The 24,699-nt window shown below is 43.4% G+C and overlaps 1 protein-coding gene across 1 annotated transcript in view; it reads right to left on the bottom strand.

Annotated features, from left to right (window-relative positions):
• The window catches only part of LOC102417416 (histone-arginine methyltransferase CARM1-like), a 214,310-nt gene that overhangs the window by 70,498 nt on the left and 119,113 nt on the right, over positions 1-24,699 (bottom strand). Inside the window, exon 5 of the mRNA XM_006094114.3 lies at positions 7,503-7,613. Within this exon, the coding sequence (XP_006094176.1) occupies positions 7,503-7,613 (111 nt within the window). The remainder of the gene's footprint in view (positions 1-7,502; positions 7,614-24,699) is intronic.

The raw sequence follows: 24,699 nt of genomic DNA on the forward strand, positions 1-24,699 counted from the left end.
CTAGCTGATTTTTCCAATGAAAGAAGATTTTCTTCTTATATGGCAGATATATCTGCCTGTTAAAACGTTTCACAGTAGATTTCTTGAGGGGAGAAAAGTGGTTCTTCTCCTGGCTCCTGGTTGAACTACCCTACAGGGTAGGTGCTCTAGCTTCTAGTCAAACATATTCACCTCTTGACCTCCAAAGGAACCACTACCCCGGCTTACCTGCGTGTTCCAGAAGGAGGCGGCAGTGAGGACTTGTGTCTCACAAGTCACCCTCTTATGACCTGACCTCTCCAAAGTTCCTCCTTACTTGTAACACGGGCATGATATGTTCTGTTCCAAGCACCTCACAGAAGCTTCCTTGAGATCTATGAGTTTATAGATGTGGAAATGCATCCTAAACTGTAAAACTTCAGCTATGAAAAAAATGCACATTATTGTTTCTTTAACAGAGTCCTTATTACCACCATTTAACTTCATTATCAGTGTGAAAAATAAAAGGTATTAATGAGCGGGATGAACTTTTCTTACTCAGGCATTTGTGTCTACGGTAGAGCGAGAAGGAAGTAGAAGTTACCCATTGGAGACAGTAAAGAAACTGGAGAAAAACCCCAGCTCAAAGAGTCGAAATCAGAATAAATTCATATTAGAGCACTCCAAAGATTATGCTCTTCCTAGTACTCAAGATTAAAAATTAGAAGTACCTTTCTAAAAAATGGCCTTTAAAGCATTTGTGCAGAGACTGCCAACTCACTGAAGCTGGGGAACTCCATGAGAACCTAGGGGTTTTCCAGAATCTCATCGTTGGCAGTGGAGGTGAAAAATGAGGGGAGGAGCATTTCACTTCTCATCCTTCAGCATTTAATCCAAGTCGCACCTCTCCTCTGAAGCTTCCCAAACCAGCCCAGGCCATGGCAACCGTTCCTGGTGGTGGTGCTTCCCATCTCTGCCTTTCGTAGGCACTTGGCATTCACCGTCTTGTGTCAGAATTTCACTTGTTTGAAACCCATCCGGGTTGTAAAGTACTTGAGGGAAGATATCATGTCTTATACGTGCTCTGTGTCCGCACAGGGCTTAGACTTGTACAGAGATCTGAGATCAGGTGATGAACTCAATTTCTAGGATGTTTTTGCTCACACCTAAAGCTCACACAACAAATAGCCCTGTGGCCTTGCCTAAGCTTTTAGTATCATCCCATGTGTTCCATCACTTTCTTGATTTACTGTTATTATCTTTCCCTTTATTCTCCATAGCCCAAAGTTAGGAACCTAAATCTTGAACTTGTAGAACTTGCTGTGGCATACCTTACAGATCCTTCCTCCGGGATCAAGGCGCCCATGCTCCAAACTGCTAGGAATGTTGGCAGATGATGGCTAGAAACTTCCCTCAGGCCAAGAGAGCCAGCTTACCAAAGTCACATACCTTTTAAGGGACCATACATTGAAAATGTGGAATATAAAGATTCTTGCCTAAAGGTGGTTCAACTCAGAAGGGTTTTCCTAGCCTACGGACTCCCTGTGGGACTGGCTGAGCCCTTTTTTTTACAACTCTAGTGTAGCTGAACTCCTTCCTCTGCCCAGTCCCACCCTGCTTCCCTCACTTCCCCGCAGGTCAGCTTCCTGAGAGCCCTCTGCATTAAACGTCTTGCATGTGAATCTCTGCGTTAGAGTCTGTCTCCTAGGGAACCTGCCCTATGACTGATCTTACACATCAATGAGCAAAGGATAAACAATGCCCATAGCAAGAGGGACTGGGAGCGCTGCCTCTCCTAATGTCAAGCCATACCAGTCTCGCCATGGCTGCCAACACCTGGCAGTGAACACAGCCATCAGCGTGGACATCGAGCGCCAGAAAAGTGAAGTTGGGCCATCTGTGCTCTCTCCGTCAGTGCTGCCCACTAGAACTTCCTGCAGTGACGGACATGTTCTCTGCCTGCACTGCCCAGGGCGATAGCCACCAGCCATTCGTGGACACTGAGAACTTGACATATGACTAGTGTGACTAAGGGAACTGACTACTTTTAAAAATTAATTTAGCCCTGGCCAGTGTGGCCAGTTGGTTGGAGTATCATCCCATATGCCAAAAGGTTGTGGGTTTGATTCCCAGTCAGGGCACATACCTAGGTTGCGGGGTCAATCCCAGGTTATGGCACATATAGAAGACAACCAATTGATGTTTTGTCTCTCTCTCTCTCTCTCTCTCTCTCTCTCTCTCTCCCCCAACCCCCGCTCTCTAAAAAAAGATCAATAAGCATATCCTCAGGTGAGGATTAAAAGAAATTAATTTTTATATATAAATAGTCATATGTGTCTAGTGGCTGTCATATTGGACAGGCAGCCCTAGCCTGTGAACCCAGCAGGTCCAGAAAGGCAGGACCACAATAGATCCAATTCCACCTGCTTTTATTTCTACCCAGACCCAGGGTACTTGGCCTGATTCCTTAAAACTCATCCTAATGAGTCATATATAGGGACCGTGTATGAGTACAGTCTAATGAGCCCCAAAATGATTATGCACATTGTTCAATCTAAGTGTCGGAGAGCTTTGCTGTAAGTTTATGCTGATTACAACACATAAATCTACTCATGATGGCTCGTCCTCCTAATCTTTCATTCTCCTGTCCCTCCAGGAGTTTATCACCTAGATGGAGAGACAGAACATGCATTTGTGTGTAATTTTAAATTAAGGAATACCCCCTCCATGACTCTGTATGTGTATACATTTGATTAATGTCTGTATGATGTGGGGGCTTTCCCTTTACATGTCATATGTAGAAAAAAGAAAAAGAGCAAGAGATAGTTGCCGTGTTGACGTGGGCGGGCTCACAGCTTGGGAATGCATGGAAGACCTTTAGTTCTGCCCTGTTCCTCAGACAAGGATGATCTCTGATTACCGACTCAGAAATGTCAAATGGGGCCGAGGGTGAGAGCACATGGCTGCACCAGGCAAGTTCACGACCATTCTGCAAAAATGACTGGGCGTGCATGCCCTCCGGACAAGGAGTCATTGGCATCACCTTGCCATCGGAGGGCTGGCCCTCACACAATCAGGCCGAGCTGCTGGATGCGACTGACATGGAATCCGACGCACTTTGAAACTATCCTTGTTTACTTAAAACCCAGAAGCCTGGCGTGAGGAGAAGAATCCCACGGACAGGCGATGGTAGTTAAATTTGTACGTTTTTCTTTCTTGTTGCAATTTATCTTTTCTGAGCAATTTAATGAAGACTCCAGAGGAAAGAATTAACTGTCTGCTGCTTCCATTACCACATAATGAAAAGGTCGGAAGGAGCACCATGCACTGTACGCTGAGCTGCTAGAAAAGCCTATTCTTAGAGTGAGTCTCTTTTGTGGGCTGTTCACACTCGCATGTTGCCACCCACCAATAGTACGGGCGAGTGTCAGTGTAAGAAGCAGAAACCGAGAGCTGGTACAGATGGTCCTGCACAAGGGTGAAGGGCCTAGCCCACAGGGATCAGCGCACGACACCCACAGCAGCAGCGAGGGGTGCGCAGGCCACAGTGTGCATCCAGAGGGACCCGGCTGTCATTAGATTCGCACTTTGAGAAGACTGTAATCATCCTTGGTCCCGAGTTCATTTTTAACTAGCTTGTCCATAGGGCTACATCCAGCGAAGGCCTCCGGGTAAAAGGGCCTTGCCAGCAGGAATTTAAGGGACTCTTTGCAGTCCCTGCAGCATCTGGAAAGCTACCCCTGCCCCCAGGCTGCCTCATGTACCCAGAGAAGAAAGATTACAGCAACACACACCTCCTCTACAGAAGGCAAAACCAAAGATAAAATAACACTGTGGCGCTTTGGAATTCATCAGGACATTGACTTGTAAAGCTTTACAAATCAGACCTGTCTAGAAATACCACACAAGAACAGAGACAGTTAAGTAGAGGGTCTTCCCACCTCAACACCCATGGGGACAGTCTCTCCACTCATGCTGGGGCCTCCCCAACACATTCTGATTGGTAATACCGAAAGATTCGATGGATGAGTCTGTACAGCTTCTTTTTCACCTTAAAATAGGTTATTTTTTGGTTACATAAAAAATAGCCTCATTCTTAGGAAATACACACTGGAATGTTTAAAAATAAACAGTTATATTTTATATAAATGACTCACAGAAAAAAGGTATGTGCATATCTCTAATCGCTAGCTACAAATATGGAAATGTATTTATACACACCTAGGTGTGTATAACTGTGTGTGTGTGTGTGTGTGTGTGGTGATAGAGGAGTAAGAGTAAATGATAAAGCAAATGGGGTAAGATGTAAACAGCAGGTGAATCTAGGCAAAGGAATTTGGGTAGCCTTTGAAATATTTTTCTTTTACAACTTATCTGTACGTTTGAAACTATTTCCAAGTTTTAAATAGTTTAACACAGTGATTCCCAAAGTGGGCGCTACCGCCCCCTGGTAGGTGCTGCAGCGATCCAGGGGGGTGGTGATGGCCACAGGTGCATTTGGGGGCGATGAGTAACTGCTATTAAAATTTAAAAAAAATTAATTTCCAGGGGCTGAGTAATATTTTTTCTGGAAAGGGGGCGGTAGGCCAAATAAGTTTGGGAACCACTGGTTTAACAGCTTAAGAAGTTTTAAATAGTTTAAAAGTTGTAAATGTTGTTAGTTCCCCTTTCTTTGTCTCTGTATTGACTGGCTTCTTGCTAGAGGCCCTTATAGTTATACAATGGCCACACTGTGGGTGAGAGTGTCCGTGAGGGTAGCCCCACTCTGTGAGAAGACAACAACCCTGCCGATGTGTTTAATCAGAATGAGAACTCTCTTGGAGAAACCAATCACACAGACAGTTGTAGCACGGCTCCTCCATGGTGTGCTGGTGATTATTGAGTTTTTGCTGGGGATGGAGACAGGATTAGGGCTAGGGAATGCAAGGACATATCTAGTTAATTTTTTCCTCTCTTCCCTTAAAATACTACAATCAAGAGTATTAGAATTTTAAAGTTTTAGAAATAAATATCGAATGTGTCACAAACCAAATTAAAATATATGAAAATAACAAACTATATGAGAGGAAGAAAATCCCTAAAGTTTTTATACCACTCTTTTTTTTGGGGTGGGGTGGGGTGGGGTGGGGTAGGGAGGAATGTCTGATGCAAGAGATAAGATCAGTTTCTTACTAGAACAGAGCTCTCCGGATACAGAGTAGACCTCAATCATTACTGTTTTTCTTATATGCACCAACAAACAGAATCGTGGACACAACTGAACGTAGATATGATTAAGTGAATGAGCAGCACCTGCGACAAGTTCTACACTCAACTCATCTTTAAGGATGCATTTTAAGATATTTTAAAACCTAAGCAGAGACGTTTTTAACTATGGGGTTCTCTTTATAGAAGTTTATTTTTTCCTCTTCTCTTTTCTTATTTAGAATTCCATATTTAAAGTTTACTAGGACCATAAAGAAAAAGGTGAGGTACAAACTGGGAGAGGATATTTTCTACCATATAACTAGATAGGATTAATATTCAAATATAGAAATCATTCTTATAAATGAATTTAAATTACAAAAACGATTTTTAAAATATTGTGAAAATCTGGGACAGGTATTTCCAGAAGAGAAAGGACAAATGGCCAAAACACTTTGCAAAGATGATCAAAATCATTAATAAGTGGAAATACAAACTAAAACCACAAATACCACGTCATCAACACAGAGTGGCAAAATCCACAGCCTGACAATATCAAGTGCTGACAAAGTTGCAGAACAATGGCACTCTCATTTACTTCTGGAGGGAGTGAACACTGGCACGCCACTTTGGAAAACAATTTGGCATCACAGAGCAGAACTGAAGGCATGCATACCCTGTGGTCCAACAATTGCACTGTTGTGAATATGCTGAGAAACTCTGACAAAGAGGGAGTCTATGCAAGAGTATTCATAATAACAACACGTTTATAATGGAAGCTATCTAAGGTCTGCCAACAGCACAGTAGACTAACAGCTTGAGGCATTTCATACAACATAACACTATCCTGCATTGAAGATGGGTAAAGAACAGCTGTATGCACCAACAAAATGACCCTCAAGAACACAATGTTGGATTTAAAAAAGCCAATTGCAGAAGATGACATATGTTACGATTCCATTTTTGGAAAGTTCATATAGGTTTGTTTTTAGGGACAGAAACAAAAGAATGATAAACAAAAATTCAAAGTAGTGGTTAAATCTCTTTAGGGCAGAAAGGGGAAGTGATCAGGAAAAAACACACAGACCTTGAATGGATATGCCAAGAGCCTGTTTCTTAAAAGAGGTGTGGGCACACATTCATTGTATTGTCATTCTTTACACTGTACACATTTAACAAATATTCTTTTGTGTGCAGCCAATATTTACTAAAAAGGACTCTCAAGAATTGTTGAAGAAGCAAATGGCCAAACAATTTTTATCCAAGACTTGCTGAAAGAAGAACAAAGAGTGCAATGACCCTCCAGCCATGAGGCCCTGGCAGACTTTTCTACCAAGCAAGCCTACCGGGCTTCTTGTCTCAGTCCCGCTCGACTCCCTCAACCCCAAACCAAATATCACTCAGAGCTACCAGTGGTGCAGGGCTGGCGGGAATTTTCACGGTGCTCCTTCAGAAGCAGCAGCCAAGCTTTCCTCTCTTTCCGTCATGCTATCTATCCCTCATTAAAATTCGGGCTTCTTTCACATGTGAATGTCAAGACCACTGTCCTGTTCACACGAGTACACGCACACACCCAAACTCTGCAGCTTGCCTGGGTTGTTATAATACACAGATATTACCCAACTCTTGACTTTGACTTATTTTCTGTTTGTACACAATTCATAATGATAACAGAGCACTATATTTAAAACAAAGCATCTCCCTGTCCTCCAATTAGAACATAAAATCTGAAAAAGCTCCTTGAAACGCAGACACCTGTCTGAGATCAACCATGTAGCAGCAGCCCCTTAAACCAAAAGTAAAATTTAAAGTGAGTGGTGCAGCTATTGTCAGTACAGCACTTACAAATAAAATAAACCTAGCTCCAGGGAGATCTGGCTCCTCACCTTGGTAGGTCATTAAACATAAAAAAAACATTCACCACTCTGGCTGGTACGCTCAGTGGTTAGAGCATCAGACTGTGCACCGAACGGTCTCAAATTCGATTCCCGGTCAAGGGCATGCACCTCAGTTGCAGAGTAGATTCCCAGCCCCGGTTGGGGGTTGTTCAGGAGGCAACCAATCAACGTGTCTCACATCAATGTCTCTCTCTCTCTCTCTCTCTCTCTCTCTCTCTTCTCTCCATCTAGTGGATGAGAAGAAAGTTGTGTTATATTTTCAATATCGTGACATTTTAAAAACAATTGTTTTCATATCAATCACTACAGTGAAGTTGGGCTCTTTCACCAGTAACATCTCAATAGGAAAAAAAATCAAACTGGTAAAAAAATTCTTCTAAATTACTTACTGGAAGAGTCCATCACTGAGTCCCCTGAAGCTTACGAGAGTTAGTGAGTAGCAGCTGTAAAAATACCACTTACCTCAGCATATTGTGCTACTGAGCTGGCCTCAACTGCATAGACTCTCCTGGCTCCAGCCTGTACAGCAAAAAATGACAGGATTCCTGTTCCACAACCAACATCTAGAACGACCTGGAAGGAAAGGAGAAGACAGAAATGGGGTGAAAACACAAACAGGTGCTTGGCTGTTGGCGCCACCCCAACCTTGAGCACTGGAACCAGACTCAAGTGCTGGCTTTGATATTTACTACACGTAGTCTTACTGGGGCCAAGTTATGAATCTCTGTGAGACTCCTTTTTCTCTTCTGTTAAACAGTGGTTATTAATACCCACTTCTTAAGGTTTGCCGTAGGGATTAAATAATATGAAGTGTGTGCAAAGCACTTGGCACACAACTGGTGTTTTCATATTGTTGCTATTATTATTATAGTTTTTGTAGCCTGGGTTACTTTTAGGATGTTTAAGGCCAAGAAAAGTAGAGTGTTGTGAATGAGCTTGCTTACCAAGTCAGTCAGCATGAACAAAGCAAACACTGTCTCCAACAATTATTAGAATTATATATATCATTATATATTACATTTTATATCCTATATAATAAAACCCTAATATGCAAATAGACTGAACAGCAGAATGACTGGTCGCTATGACACACACTGACCACCAGGGGGCAGATGCTCAACGCAGGAGCTGCCCCCTGGTGATCAGTGTGCTCCCACAGGGGAAGCACCACTCAGCCAGAAGCTGGGCTCACAGCTGGTGAGTGCAGCAGTGGTGGCAGGAGCCTCTCCTGCCTCTGTGGCAGCGCTAAGGACCCCTCGCAGGATGTCTGACTGCCAACTTAGGCCTGCGGACATCCCCCGAGGGGTTCTGGACGGTGAGAAGGCGCAGGCCGGGCTGAGGGACCCCACCCCAGTGCACGAATGTCATGAACCGGGGCTCTAGTATATATACATATACAATATGTAAAATTTTCAGAAATAACTGAACATAAAATCTTTAGAAATCCCAAAGTGAGCTGTTGTTGTTGTTTTACCAGTTCCCTCCACAAAATTGGGAGGTTTATACGGAGAGTATTAAGGCAGTGGATAGATGGAATTAAGAGAAACTTTTCTTTTATTCTCTGTGCTCAGTTCTGGGACTGAAGTCAAGAAAACTATCACTCACTGGTACAAAAAGTCTGACACTTAGACCCACATGCTGACAGGCAAGGGTGCAGGGTACACATTGGGCCCTTCTCCCCAAATACTGCTGAAGCTGGGGCCTTGTCTGGTCATTAAATTTCAGGTTATTGTCTTTCTCTCTCACCAGTGACTTTTCTTCTCAGCATCTTTTAGAACTAGCTCCCAGCAAGCCATTTAGTTTGACTAAATCCTTACAACAAACACATGAGTAGACAGCATTATTATGCCTACTTTATAGACAACAAACCTGATAGACAACAAACCTGAAAGTCAGCCCAAGTTCATGTTGCAGGAAGTACAGGAGTTAAGAGTTGAATCTGGACACTTCTGCCTTCCAAGCTCATGTTCCATAAAATCACACATCGCTTACTTCAATTCATCTTTGCAAATATGACATTTTAACACAGCAATACCAGTAGGCAATGTTTGACAAGGAGACAAAATTCTACTTTTTGTAGGAAAACTTAGCTAAGTTTTTGTTTTGTTTTTACTTCCATGGCTGGAAAATTTTTCCAAAACATAGGAAATATCAAGAGGTTGTACGTATGTGTGTTAACTGCAACCTCACACTGTGCTGACACCGATCCTGTGCCATTATTTGAAGAGAACATGCTGCTAGCAATGGGCTCACAGTGCTCGCTTCTATTAATTCTAGAGCTGTGGCTGGATTCCATATGGTTTCCTAGGGTTTGGTAATTAGGAGCATTATCAATTTAAAATGTCACCTAGGCCCCGGAATTTGCTGTCAGGCTGTCTATACTTTTAGAAATACCAATATTCACTTCTCCTCATCCTCCCAAGGAAATGCATCATCTTTGATGATCCCTGGTCCATTGCAAGAACACCTATGACTGCTATTTAGGGAGTGGAGGCTGTAAGTTGGAGAGTACAATCCATGACCACCAAACAAGATGCACCTCCTCTCAGTTTTCTACCTGGGGAACTCAAGACCCAGCTCAGATACCACATCTCAGGGGGGCTTTACCTCACATCCCCAGTAAGTCTAGGTTGGGCTCTCTGGCACCTGGAAATAGCAGTTACTATAGGATATTGCAAATATTTCCTTACATGTTTATCTTCCCTACTTGGCCTCTGAGCTCTCAAAAAACAAGAATCACCTCATTTATCTCTTACCACCTAGCACACTGGTGTTAATGGTTTTAATTTATCATTAAAACCATTAATAAATATTTGTTGACTAAACGGCTGAGTGGGATGACTCAATATGGCAGTCGCCTAATTCCAACCTCACCATGAAATATCTCTGGAAAAGGTTTATGACATTCGGACTTTGGGAGTGTTCTTGGATCGCAAACTTTGCACTCAAAGAGGATGAGCTCAGGTTGCCCTTGCCTTCTATCCTGAACTGTTTCACCCAACCTCATCTTCTGCTCCCTGGCCTAGTTCTTATTTCTTGGCCTCCAAGTCACCTCACAGACATGACACTTTCTACCCTGTCTCTCTTCATGATCTCTGCCTTTTCTCATTGATTCTGATCCAAGCATGTCCCTGGGGTCCCTCCTCTGACTACCTGAGGCAGCCTTCTGCCCTGACACAGGCCTTCTTGGACGGCTCTGTGCTCCTTTCTGCCACAGGGCCCTCGTATATGGTGTTCCCTTTGCCTGGGACGCTCCTCACTACACTCTGTGGTATCTGTCTATGGTAATTTTTGTCTACTCAATGTTTACTCTTTTGATGTATTTTTTAAAAATCTTTATTGTTGAAACTATTACAATGCTCATTTTGTTAGATCTTTACAATTTGCTTCTCCAGATCTAGTCTCCACTCTTCTCCATCTTGCTCTTTGTCCAGAGGCTGACCTATATGGACTACAGCAATGGGACTCCTTTGGACTCTAGTTGGGATCAGTCAAGAGAAAAGACAACAAGAGGCCAGTAGGAGTGAGAACAGTGAGGTCAGATGATTTACTCTCCTGGCGTCTTCCTTCCTGGAAGAAACAACAGGTTGGTAGTGCCCCCCAAAAAGCCACAGCTCTTGTTGGGATTCCATCTCTTACAGGTATCACCATCTCTCAGGTTTCCAGTAACGACCTCTTCCTTTTGCCCCCTTAGGCCTAGTGGTGGTAACAGATCCCTACTCTTGCTAGTGCCAGGGTGCTTCACCATCCCATGTTGGCTCCCTTACCTCTGCCCACATCTTTGTAAAGAGTCCCATTATTTAACTCTTCTAAACCACCCTGTCATGCATGCCATCTCTCTCCTGCAGGCACCGTGGCTGGTATACAACTCATCCTTCAGATTCCCAGACAACTCCCATCAGGAAAGACTTCTCTCATCTTTGCTCCTCTTCCAGGCTAAGTAAAGTCCTCCTGTTGGTGCTTTCTTATCACCACCTCCTCATACCCTTCCTTCATAACACTCATCACAGTTATAATGTTCCCTTCAGTGACTGATATTTGATTAATATGTGCTCCCTCCCCTGGATTCTGAGCTTTATTAAGGCAGAGACCTCCATCTGTTTCTCACTCACTATTGAATCTCTGATATAACATGGGGTCTGTTGAACAAATTGAATAAATAATACTGTGTCTAAGTACCACAAATAGGGAACAGAGTCACGATCTAGAAAATATAGTGCAAATCTGTTACTGCCTCGAGAAAGCACCTTCTATCAGCATAGCACATCCACTCCAATCTAGGGATCTTAAGCATCCTTTAAAGGATAACTTGCTTTTGACATTGCCATTTACCATGATATTATAATACAGTTAGTTCTTGTGCACAATGTTCCTCTAGAGAGAGAATTCATCTGCAGCTGCCCCTGGCTACACAGGCAGTAACTGTAGACATGATTAATTTGGGGCTTATATGTGGGAACACCAGAAAGTGGTGTGAAATCCCTGCCAGGACTAATAGGAAAAGTCAACAGTTGGTCCATGGAACAGTGGCCAAAAGTTCTATGAATTTATTTGTAATTAAAGTAACTTTAAAAATATTTAAATATTAGGATCATCATTTTGCTTGTACAGACTATTTTAATTACATGCTCTTGTGGTTTCCTGAGCAAAGAAACCCTGCAGAATGTTTGGACAGGGCTAAAAAAAAGCTCCAAGTGGGTTCAAAGCTATTTCACTGGATTAACTAGCTCAAAATTAGCAAGAAATATCCAAGTTCTTATGAAAATGTGAAACGAAACTACCCTTGAATAATAGAGTCAAAATAAGTAAATATGTACCATTTGTTTTATACTTACTATGTGCTATGCCTGTTTAGTACTTTGCAGGCTTGTTTACTTGTAATGACAACTCTATAATGTGGATACAATCATTTCCTCCATATGGTAGATAAAGAGACTGAGAATAAGATGGAGTTCAAGTTATGTACTTAATAAATTCCAGAAATGAGATAAAAAACCAACTGTATCTAATGCAAACCTTATGCTCTAGCCACTCCCCTCATCTTCAATTCTAAGTTATTCTTTGTACTGTTGAGGCTATAGTAATATTGGTCACATTAACTTTCTTTTCACCCCAACAGTTTTATAATTATCTTCCAATATTGAGGTCCTGATTATCCCACAATAAATTCCTCAAGTTAGGCCAGTTATTATTTATTCGTTTTTCTTAATTTTCTTGAGCATATCAATGGCTGCTCTGAATTGCAATATCCCAACTACCATTTTTGTGTGCCTTGCACTCCTAAATTCTATGGCCCGCCCACCTGGGCACTTTTACTGCCATCACTGCTTCTGCCAGCCATTATTTAATTACATCTGTAGACACTTCCACTTAACCACACATGTAACTGATGCTCTTGTACAGTATCATGTAATTTTTAAAATATATATATTTTTATTGATTTCAGAGATGAAGGGAGAGAGAGAGAGAGAGAGAGAGAGAGAGAGAGAGAGAGAGACACACACATCAATGATGAGAGAGAATCATTGACCGGCTACCTCTTGCTCAGCCCACACTGGGGATTGAGCCCGCAACCCAGTCACGTGCCCTGACTTGGAATTGAACCATGACCACCTGGTTCATGGGTCGATGCTCAGTGTCATGTACTTTTATCACCATTGTTACCTGACAGGGGCTGCCTATCTACTGTATCCACCTCATTCAGTAACCAAACTACTTGACTGAACAACTTCTAGGCAGTAACAGAATGAGCACAGAGTGCACAGCCTTTTGCCGCCCATCACATCTCTTATTCTGGATTTTGTCAGGAAAGGAAAATTCCACATCATCTCCAGGGCTGCAGAAGAGATCCCTTTACGGCTTTTGCAGCTTAGATTTGAATCCTGTTCAGATAATTAGCACTTTAATTAGGGCTGAAAATTTCTGCAGTGACAGCTCCATATAAGACAAAACTCTACATCTGTGGTGCAGTGAAATTTGATTTCAACCAAAAGGCTGCCTGTATTTCAATAATGCAGAACCCATGCTTGTGAGCACCCCTGACTAACTCTGTCTGGTCTTCTGGTCTTGTTATGGGGTGGGGCCACAACATTAGTAACAAAGAAACAGAATTTCCGGAGGATGAGGCCCAGAAATCAGGATTTTAAAAAGATTCCCAGGTGATTCTAATGTGCAGCCAAGGTTGAGAACCACTGCTCTAGTATTATAGAAAATATAAGGTATGTTGATCACTCTTAGTTCATCTCATCTCCATTAACCCCCTTCATATGCTACCAATAGACTCAGACTAGCTTACTCAGCTCAAACCCTTAGGCTCTCAATCATTCACCAGACATCTACTAAGTACCTCCTGTTACCCACTGTGCCAAGCACTGCTAGGTGCTGGGAATACAAAGATGAATGCAGCATGACTGCCTGGGAAGGAGAAAGACATATACAAGAAGGTAGTACAGCTCTGGCTGGAGTTTCTCAATGGTTAGAGCATCAGCTCATGCACTGAAGGGTCTCAGGTTCAATTCCCGGTCAAAGGCATATACCTGGCTTGTAGGTGGGGATCCCAGCCCTAGTGGGAGCGCGTGCCGGAGGTTGGGGGTGGGGACAACCAATCGATGTGTCTCTTTCACATGGATGTTTTTTCTCTCTCCCCCTCTCTCCCTCCCTTTCACTGTCTCTAAAAATCAATGGGAAAAATATTCTCAGGTGAGGATTAAAGAAAAAAAAAAAGAAAGAAAGTAGTACAATAATGTGCGACAGTGGCAATGTTAGGAATATATAAAGGGCACAAAGTATGAAGGAGGAATAGTCCACTCTACCAATAGTTCTGGAAAGATTTGAGGTGGCCTGGGTAATGAACATAGAAAAATGAGTCAATGTGGTACCATCTGAATGATGAGAAGGGCAGCAGCTCCAGGAAGACGGATCCATATGAAAAAAGGCACCTAAGATGGATAGAGCCAGTCACTGTGATAAGACAGTAAATTTCCTCAGGAGCACGATGTGTGTCTGAGAGGTGGAAGTGGGAATATAGCTGAGACATGAACATGGCAAGAGCAAAAGCCGGAGAAACTGGCAGATGCTTAATCATACACGGTCTTGTATGCAAGACTAAGAACTTAGACTTGATCCTTAAGCAAAGAGAGATCATGAAAACGTTTTTCACAGTAGAATGACCGCACAGTTGCATTTCAACAGCATCATTCTGGGGACCTGGGTTGGAGGGCACAAGATCAGAGGCAGCAGAGCAGACAGGATGGTTCCTAACCAACACTGGTCCCTTCCTCCTTCCGGTCAGAACCTCAGTTTTATTGAGCATTTCCCCTCGTCCATGTGGTTCTCCATCGCTAGTCCCAGGGAGGGGCTCTGATTGGTCTAGGGCAGTGGTTCTCAACCTTCCTAAAGCCTCGACCCTTTAATATAGTTCCTCATGTTGTGGTGACCCCCAACCATAAAATTATTTTCATTGCTACTTCATAACTGTAATGTTGCTACTGTTATGAATCGTAATGTAAATATCTGATATGCAGGATGTATTTTCATTGTTACAAATTGAACATAATTAAAGCATAGTGATTAATCACAAAAACAATATGTAATTATATATGCGTTTTCTGATGGTCTTAGGCGACCCCCGTGAAAGGGTCGTTCGGCCCCCAAAGGGGTCGAGACCTACAGGTTGAGAACCGCTGGTCTAGGGCAATCATAGACGGTTTGGTTCTTCTTGCTAGTGATGGCTTCAGGCTCGGGTGTGTGAAACAATGTTGTTAATGAGACCGAGGGGAAGCCTGCCGGTGGCTCCTGGCAGACGTCCTCCCTCTGATACAGGTAGCAGAGCAGATGCCTCTTCTCTCCTGAGTGTGGTGGAATTTGGATGTGGTGCTCAGAGTAATTGGACTAAACACCTCCTGCTCGCACTACCTCCGACTGTGTCAGCCAATCTGAGTGGGAATTTTCTCCTACTTAAGCCAAAGATAACCGGTACAAGTAGAGCAACTAATTGGAAAACGTTTGCAATATTCCAGGAAAGATTTTTAAAAAATTGAGAACTAAAATTAGCATGGTACAAAGGGGAATGGAAGAGTTGCCAAATTCCTGAGTTAGTAGACACTAAAGAATTTAGAGAACGAAAAGGAAAAAAAAAAGAAGTCTACTAGATAGATCCCCTCCAGGTTCCTGGTTTGGGTGATGTATATAATATAAAAGTCCACTTTCACCTTCAGGGAATACATTCTAAGAGGCCCAGTGGATACCTTGAATAATACTCAACCTTATATGTTTTTTTCTATGCATACATACCTATGATAAAATTAAATTTATATATTAGGCCAAGTAACAGATTAAGAATAAGAACTAATAAACAGAACAATTATAACAATATACTGTGATAAAATACGGGAATTAATTTGGGGCCATTACTGAGTAACATAAGGATCACTTGCACACAAACACTGTGATACCGTCACAGTCAGTCTGATAACCATGACGCTACAAGTGACTGACAGGTGGGAACACATGCCGCCTAGATATGCTGGACAAAGGGATGATCCAAATCCCTTGCTGAAACCGGTTTGGCTCGGTGGATAGAGCGTCGGCCTGCGGACTGAAGGGTCCCAGGTTCGATTCCGGTCAAGGGCATGTACCTGGGTTGCGGGCACATCCCCAGTAGGGAGTGTGCAGGAAGCAGCTGATTGATGTGTTCTCTCTCATCGATGTTTCTAACTCTCTATCTCTCTCCCTTCCTCTCTGTAAAAAATCAATAAAATATATTTTTTAAAAATCCCTTTGACACAGGGACACAGCAGGATGGTGTGAGATTTTATCATGCTATTAAGAACAGGGCGCGGAATACTATGCTGCTGTAAAAAAAGAAGGAATTCTTACCATTTGCAACAGCATGGATGGAACTGGAGAGCATTATGCTAAGTGAAATAAGCCAGTCAATGAAAGAAAAATACCACATGATCTCACTCACTTATGGATAATAAAGACCTTTATAAACTGATGAACAAAAATAGATACAGAGGCAGAACAGCATCGAACAGACTGTCAAACTACAGCGGGAAGGCCAGGGAGGGTTGGGGGCAGTAAGAGATCAACCGAAGGACTTGTATGCATGCATATAAGCATAACCAATGGACACAAGACACTGGGGGGTAGGGGAGCCCGGGGGAATCTCAGGGGGAGAAATAAAAAGGAGACATATGTAATACTCTTTGTAATACTTGAAGAAAAAAAAAGAACAGAGCGCAATTTAAAATGCATGAATTGTCTATTTCTGGAAATTTCCATGTAATGTTTTTGAACCATGGTGACTGTGGGTAACAACCGCAGAAAGCGAAACCACGGATGGGGGAAAACTACTGTTGCATATTCAGTTTTGTACTGTGCCAGAACGGAACACGTGCCTTGCTCTCAGCCTGAGTGGCTCTAGGATTGGCTTGTGCTGATCTTTAAAAGTGGAGCTGAGTTTCGCTGCTGTCACCACTGCCGCTATAGCCACTATTGCCCAAGGATTTGCTGCAGGGACTTCTAGTCCTCCTGGCACAGCCAAGCAGTGCTCACCTTGCTCATGCCACACGCCTTCCATCCCTCGCCTCCCACCACAGGGTTTCTTGGTGCTGTGAGACAGGAGACAGGCACCATAGCACCCACTTGGCACTCGTGCACATGCACCCTTGTGGGGCAAGGGAGTACCCTCTGGGAACATTAACTTTAAAAAATATACATATTTTTTTATTGATTTCAGAGAGGAAAAGAGAAAGGGAGAGAGAGAAACATCGATGATGAGAGAGAATCACTGATCAACTGCCTCCTCCATGCCCCACGCTGGGGATGGAGCCCGCAACCCTGGCATGTGCTCTGATGGGGGATCGAACTGTGACCACCTGGTTCATAGTTGACACTCAACCGCTGAGCCACGCCAGAGGGGTGGGGACATTAACTTTTGACAAATGGGAGATGGCAGCCAATGGGTAAATCATTCTTTTTTTTTCTTCCCATGGACAAACTATTGGAAGATGGAGTGGTTTTACAAGGCCTCTTTGTAGATTTCCTATGACCTGGGACAATCAGTTCCTCATAAATGTGGCCAGCTCAGGGACAGACTTGCTTACACTTACCCCCCCTTCTTCCCTGCCCGAGTCCCCTTTCCCTAACTCCTGCTTTCCCAAGGTTGCCTTCCCTAATTAAGTCCTAGCATATAAGCCTGGGCCTCCTGATCTATGGTTCAGGGAACCTAGAAATGGTGTAGTTATATGAAATCCATGTTTATTGACAGCTTTCTGTGATTCTGTCTTTCCTGGGTCTCTGGAACTTATAAATTCTAAACCTAAGCCACCACTCTGAAGTTGAGTGATGGTGTCAATAGCACAGACTTAGGAAAATACATGAAAAGAGGGTTTAGGTACAAGCTCTGAGTTCACTGGAGCCCACTTCCTGGTTCGCTGCCAGAAAAGACTAGGTTTTAGTACAGTACTTTGAACTGCTTATTCTTTGATTGTTTTGTCCAATTTAACTGTTCTTACTGACTTTATCCTCTTTTTTCTACTTACCTTCTTATCCTGGAAAGCAGATATTAAAGCAAAAGCATTACTTTAGAAGTTACTGTTGCATAGAGCCTTCTATGTAAGCCTTTGCAAAGTCGGTAGTTGCTCCCAATTGGCCCTTCACGATGTTGTCTTAGAGGCAATGGGAAAGGTTTAGAAATTCAACCCCAGGAACGTTCTAAAACGCCTTGCATTCAGTGGGTAGGCAATCCACCAGGCAGAAGTTACGAGTAAGTCAACCAATAACCATATCAGTGCAATATTAATCCGTCAAACCCCCTCTTGTTTTCCTAGTTTCCTCCCATGCACAGATGATGCGCTGAGAATATCACCTTAGCAATCTGTCCCTTCTTTAATGATTTTGCAAAAGTGCCATCTGTTATGATAGTTATTAGTGCCATTAACCAAATACTTCTCGTTCTCCTTATGGGCTCCTAGTAGAATTGCACTCCCTTGCCCTTTTGAAATTAGCAGTGGTCACATGTCTTGCTTCAGCCCGTGTCATGTGGTCATTAGTGACATGGGTCGTTTTCAGGAGGAAGATTTGAGAACCAGGGGTGTGATTTGCCTCTCTCCTTCTCTCTGTGACAGGAACTAGTATGTGTCACAAGGAGGCTGTTCCTTCAGCCTGGGTCTGGGAGCGAGAATGAGAGAGCACAACCTTTCCTAACCCATAACGGACATGGACACGAGTATGTTGGTTAAATCACTGAGGTCTGAGAGTTGACTATTGAAGCAGCATAACCTAGTTTATCTTAACAAGCCTAAGTCAGCCATAGCCTTGCAGTGCCAATGATTTCTGACTCGGATTCCCTAGCTATGCCCACAGCATTCTGAAGCCGTGCTGAGGCTGTGCACATGGTAGCTCACTGAGTTCCTCCAGCCTCCGTGTGTTGTATTCTAATCCCAATTTAAAAATAATCTCAGAAAGATTAAGGTCACAAGTCATCATCTGTTGCATTGCAGCCCCAGCTCCCTCTTTCCCAAATGCCCTAAAAGTAGCCTGTGGCCACTGTTTATTCCGTCTTCTTGGCTGTCCTTGAAAGCTGCACTTGGCTTTCACACCGGATGAAAGCACTTTCCTGGGCTGACTCTGGCGTCTTCTTCTAGTCCCCTTGCAGGAGTAGATTCTATTTAAGTTCAGGAGAGCCCTGGCACAGACACGCCCTCTCCTTCCCATTCACAATCGGGAAATCCATGCAGTCCTTCTAAGGCAGCGGTTCTCAACCTGTGGGTCGCGACCCCTTTGGCGGTCGAACAACCCTTTCACAGGGGTCGCCTAAAACCATTCTGCATATCAGATATTTACATTACGATTCATAACAGTAGCAACATTACAGTTATGAAGTAGCAACGAAAATAATTTTATGGTTGGGTCACAACATGAGGAACTGTATTTAAAGGGCCAGAAGGTTGAGAACCACTGTTCTAAGGGCTGAGAAGCCAAAGAGAGCAGCTAAGACTGAAGTCTATTTTCTACCCCTCTCTCTCTCTTCAATCTCTATGACAGGGAATTAATCCCAGGGTGGGGGTAGGGGTGGGGTGGGGGGAGGGGGAGTTCTTATGATATAGAACCTCACATGAACCTTGGCTTCTGTACTGGGTTTGATCGTGTCCCCTATGTCACAGGACATCTACAAAGAGGCCATATGAAATCACCCCATCTTCCAAGTGCTCTTCTCATTTTAATTACATTGAGATCCCTCAGCCAGCCCAGGGAACACAAAATTAACCTTCTAAGAGGGGTAGATCTTATGTTAAGTCCTTATAAAGGCAGAAGGAAACTTTTGGAAAATTATGGATATGTTAATAGCATGGATTGTGGTGATGATTCCTCGAATGTATGCTTATCTCCAAACTCATCAAGTTGTATACATTAAATATGTACCGCTTTTTGAATGTGATCCATACCTCATTAAAGAGGTTTACAAAAATGTAAGGGAGCAAGAGCTACTTCATGACGTGCAGACAGACTACTGGCAGGCCTGTGCTGCAGCCTTTATTCCCACTGATGGTTAAGGTCAGGCCCCATTCGTGCACCAGGTTAACCAAAGGTGTGTGGTGCTTTCAAGCGGGAGGAGAACTGCACAGCAGGATTAGAGATGAACTCAAGAGCCTCAGACCAGACTGCTGGTAAGCCCAAGGAAAGCTCAGGGCAGAAGAGCCTTAAGCCTCTGCACATCTGAATGCCAGCCGGCTATCCGAACAGGTTGCTTAGCATGTTTGTTGTTGTTTATGTTTTCTTTGAAGCCTTCAAATCCCTGAACCCCTCCTGCCTGAGCCAACCTCACATCTGAATGCACTAAGCAGCTGTTGCGACTGGGGATTCTCTCCTCTGAAAACGCTGATTAAAAAATAAAAAAGCTCTCGGCTCCTGCTTATTTTCACAAGTTTCCAGCAACTGGTGCCCTGACAAATGAAGTGTCAAAACATTTCCAAATTAAAACCCCACTGCTCACACAGCCCCACACCCTCAGCAGGATGGACTTCCCCTGCTTGCACCCAGCACACACTTGAAGAAACTAAAAATAGCCAGATGGCAATTAACAGAAACTCGGAGGAGAAGAATGGGGTGGGTTCCAGCGGGGTCAGTTTCCTGAATGGGTTCCAAACGGAGTTCTCAGCCAGCAGCGCTCTGGCCAAGAAAGGATTTTCATTAAAACTGCATGGCGGAGGCAGAATGAAAAATCAGAATTTGAAAGATTTAAAGTTACAGCAGAGGTGGAAACTACGACACCATGCCCAAACCATCAATAATAATAATACTCGCTACCATGTACTGAGTTCATACGTGAGCCATGTACTGAGCACTTCATCTGCAGTGTTATCTTGACCTTGCAAGGACCCTACGAAATACCTATTAGCTCTTATGATAAGGACAGGGAAGCCCAGAGATGGGAGGTAACCTGCGCAAGATCGCCAGCAAACAGGATAAAGGTCTATGGCAGGTGCATGGTAAGTGGCCAGGCTGGAGTTTCAACTCAGCATTCCGGCTCCAGCCTGACGAACATAACCGCTGTGCGATGCTGCCTCATGCACACGCGAGGATGCTTAAGAAACCAGTGTTTTCACCCCACCCTTAAACTCAGAGAAACAAAAGTCTCCCTTGGAAATGTCCGCTAACTTTCCCACAGGCTGTACCTGTCGGAGGTTATGTGTGTGGCTCGAAAGTTAGACTAACGGGGTTCAAATCCTGGCCTTTTCATTTACTAGCTGTATTAAATCGGGTGCATTGTCAACATTTCCAGACCTCAGTTCTCTCAGCTCTAAAGTGGTAAAAATATTAATAATAAGATTGTAATGAAGATCAAAGGAAACTGCTATAGACTGAATGTTTGGGCCCTCCTAAATTCTAACCCCCAAGGTGAAGGTATTTGAAAATGTGGCCTTTGGGACGTGACTGGGTCACAAGGGTGGAGCCCTCATGATGGGATTAGTGCACTTAATAAAAAGAGACAGGAGAGAGCTTACTTCCTCTCTCCCTTCAGCCATGTGAACATACAGTGAGAAGGCTGCTGTCTACAAGCCAGGAAATAAACCCTCATCAGACACCAGCTCTATTGAAACATTGATCTTGGACTATGAGAAATAAATGTTTGTTGTTTAAGCCACCCAGTCCATGGTATTTTTGTTATAGCAGCCTGAGTTGACTGAGACAGAAACAAGGGGAAGGTCTGAGCATGGTGCTTGCATATACTGAGTTCCTCAATAAATAATAGCCATTGGTATTAATTATGTCCTTGTAGGTAATCAGTTTCAGTGGGAAAGAATACAAGGGCTTAATGAAAAGGTAGCATCCTCCATGGACACACAGGTTATTAAAAATGGTCTTCAGTATGATAAAGCAGACGAAAAGGATTTTAAAGGATCTGGATTTGTGGTAGATTTGGAGTTAGGGTGACCAGTCATCCTAGTGAGTCTGGGACTGAGAGGGCTCCTGGGACACTAAAACCAGGACAATTTGCTCTTCCAGTTTTCAGAAGGGAGGGGATACTGACTCCCAGGAGTGGGCAGCACTAGAAGTAAAAATGGTCACCTCCTCTTCCTTCTTTCCTCATAATAGAAGTGACCCATCTGACTGGGACATAGGACTGAGCATGCCTAGCCCCGATGTTTGGAAGGGGCCAACCTGCCAACTCCCTACTCAAGCATGCACTCAAGTCCCCCATGTGGAGGCTTGCTGGGCAGGCTCTGGACTCGTCTGGGGAGACCAATTGTTTAGTGGGTAGAAAAGTTGTTTGGAGGAAAAACAAAGTAGGAATCTCCGTTTGGACATACATCCAAGTCCTGTACTCCAAACAGCATCTCTAACAATAACACTGGTATTATGATTTCTACCTGACATCTGTGTCTACCTTTAAATCAGTTCAGAACTCAGAGGGGGAAAGGGATATAATTAATTATCAACCATGCGATTAATTATCACCTTTATAAGCCCCAACAGATGGATGCTTATTTTATTTCACTGGCAGATAAACCCATTTCAGGCTGGCAGGGAAAAGGGTATTTTGTAGAATCAAATGAAGTTACAGCTGGAGTGACCTTAGAGAAGAACTGTTCCACTATCTTCATTTTTATAGATGAAAAGATACACAAATAGAGTGATCAAGTGACATAATCCATATGAAATTCCGAGAGTCATCTAATGCAACGTATTAGTATGATTAGTAGTTTGGGGAGTGGTCTTTAGAAGCTGTAACCAAAATTAAAATCAGATTTTAGATAATATAGAAAATACATTATGGATAATAGAAAACAGATTATAGATTCAAATTAAACAAATTCAAAGGGAGATGATTTCTCTAAATAAAAGTATTACCCCCTCAAAAACATCTTCAAGCCGTGGATCAACAGTTGAGAGTTGCATTTTTATTTTTAATTTGGCAAGAAACCTACCTTAGGTCAAAATGACTGCTTACCCATAATCTTGAATACCAGATAAGGTGTCAGAAGAAACAAGCTTTTCTCCTCTACCCTAAGCCTATCCACCTACCATAATCAGGTCCTCCTCATTAGGAAAGCTAGCTTCATAACTGTTAACTAGGCATGTGCCACTGGCAAAGCAAGGGTCCTGGCACCTTGAGACATACGACAAGACATATGGTACGCCTTAGCCAAGCATGGCCATTTCTGGTCTTACCTCTGTCTCTTACTGTCACCCTCACCCTACCTAAGTACCCAGATTTGGCATTGAGAAACTGTCCCATCATGGGCAAGCTGGAGAAAGCCACTTCCCCAAGTCTCTCCCACTGACTACAGCTGTAAAACCTGGACAGAATGCATGGAGCATTACTTGAGGCCTGAAAAGTAAACAGGAGCAGTAGATTGGGAAAGAAGACCAGAATTTGAAATAACACCAAACCATAACCCCTGACCCTCAACTCATGGCCTGAACTCAACACACCAAAAATGAGCACCTGTGTGCAGACAAGAGAGCTCCCGGAGATGCCTTCTAGTTCTGGCTCCAACACTCGAAAGGGGAGTCCTAATGCTCAGAGACAGTGTGGAGACCCTCTGTTTTTCCTTCCTCTTTTCTTTTCCTCCTCCCTCCTTTTTTCCCCTTCCCTCCCTTCTTCTATGCTCTAGCCTTCAGCAATCTTGCCGTCGTCAGTCACATAAGCCTTCAGGAGCCAAAACTATGAGAGAGGGGAACCTTCCTCTGCATGCAATGGTGCCTCCATTCCCAAAGGCTGGAACCAACCTCCATTGGTTTTCTTTCTCTCTTTGTCCTCTCTTTCTCTGTTTGGCCAATATGTATGTAGGCAAAGTCACAGATGTGTACAGCAGAGGGAGCTTTTTGGCCCAGAGACTGAAAAGTGTTCCCAGGAAACCAAAAAGTAGCAGGGAGATCATGAAGAGGAAGGAACTTGGCAAAGCAACCCCATAAAGGTGTTTGTTGGTTGTTGTTTTTTTAAAAATATCCTCACCAGAGGATATGTTTATTGATTTTAGAGAGAGAGGACGGGAGAGAGAGAAACATCAATCAGTTGCTTCCCATACACAACCGACCGGAGATGGAACCCACAACCTAGGTATGTGCTCTGATCAGGAATTGAATCCACAACCTTTTGGTGCATGGGACAACACTCCAATTAACTGAACCACCGGTGGGGTTTTGTTGTTGTTGTTGTTTTATATATAAACTAGAGGCCCAGTGCACGAATTCGTGCACGGGTGGGGTCCCTCGACCTGGCCAGTGATCGGGACCGTCTCGCCCAGTCCCAATCGCGGCCAATGGGGGCCAGCCAGCCAGGGAGGGACCGCAGGAGGTTGGCCAGCTGGGGAGGGACCTCGGGAGGGCTCCAGGGAGTGTTCGACCATCTCACCCAGTCCCCATCGACTGGACCCCTGCAGCAAGCTAACCTACCGGTTGGAGCGGCTGCCCCCTGGTGGTCAGTGTGCATCATAGCGACTGGTCGAGCAGTCGACCACTTAGCATATTAAGCTTTATATATATAGATTCCTTGCTTTATCCTCAACCTGTGCATGCATGGATTTTATCTTTATTAGCAAACTAAAACTGAGAACTCCACTAGGGTGCCATATTGACCACTGGGTGACATGCACATGGGACAGATCCAAACAATACTGCTAGGGATTTGAAAACTGAACTGACATAGGAACCAGAGCCCTCAGAAGAGCAACTAGTGGCATGGAACTCACAGCCTGAACCTAACCAGGTTGAATGAATACAAAAACAAAAATACATTATCCATCGGCTTTAAACAAGTCCTAGAGCCTGAGAACATGATATGGAAAATGTACATAATATAATCCAAAATTTCTTGGCATGTTAAGAATCATGAAAATCTCAATTCCTTGGGAAAAGATAATTAACTGATGCTAACACAGCAGTGACATAGATGTTAGAATTATCTGACAAAAACTTTCAAGCAGCTTTCATTTAAAAAGTTCCAACTAGTAATCATGAACACTGCTGAAATCAATGGAAAAACAGAAAGTCTCAGTCAAAAACCAAATGGCATAAAGAAGAGCCAAATAGAAACTTGGAATTGAAAAATATGAGAACAACAAAAAATGTCTGATGGGCTTGATATCAGAAAGGAGCTGCAGAGGAAAGAAAGCCAGAGGCAAATCAACTGCTAACTGGAGGTTTA

Source organism: Myotis lucifugus, unplaced genomic scaffold (genome assembly GCF_000147115.1).
Source record: "Myotis lucifugus unplaced genomic scaffold, Myoluc2.0 scaffold_130, whole genome shotgun sequence".
NCBI lineage: Eukaryota > Metazoa > Chordata > Mammalia > Chiroptera > Vespertilionidae > Myotis > Myotis lucifugus.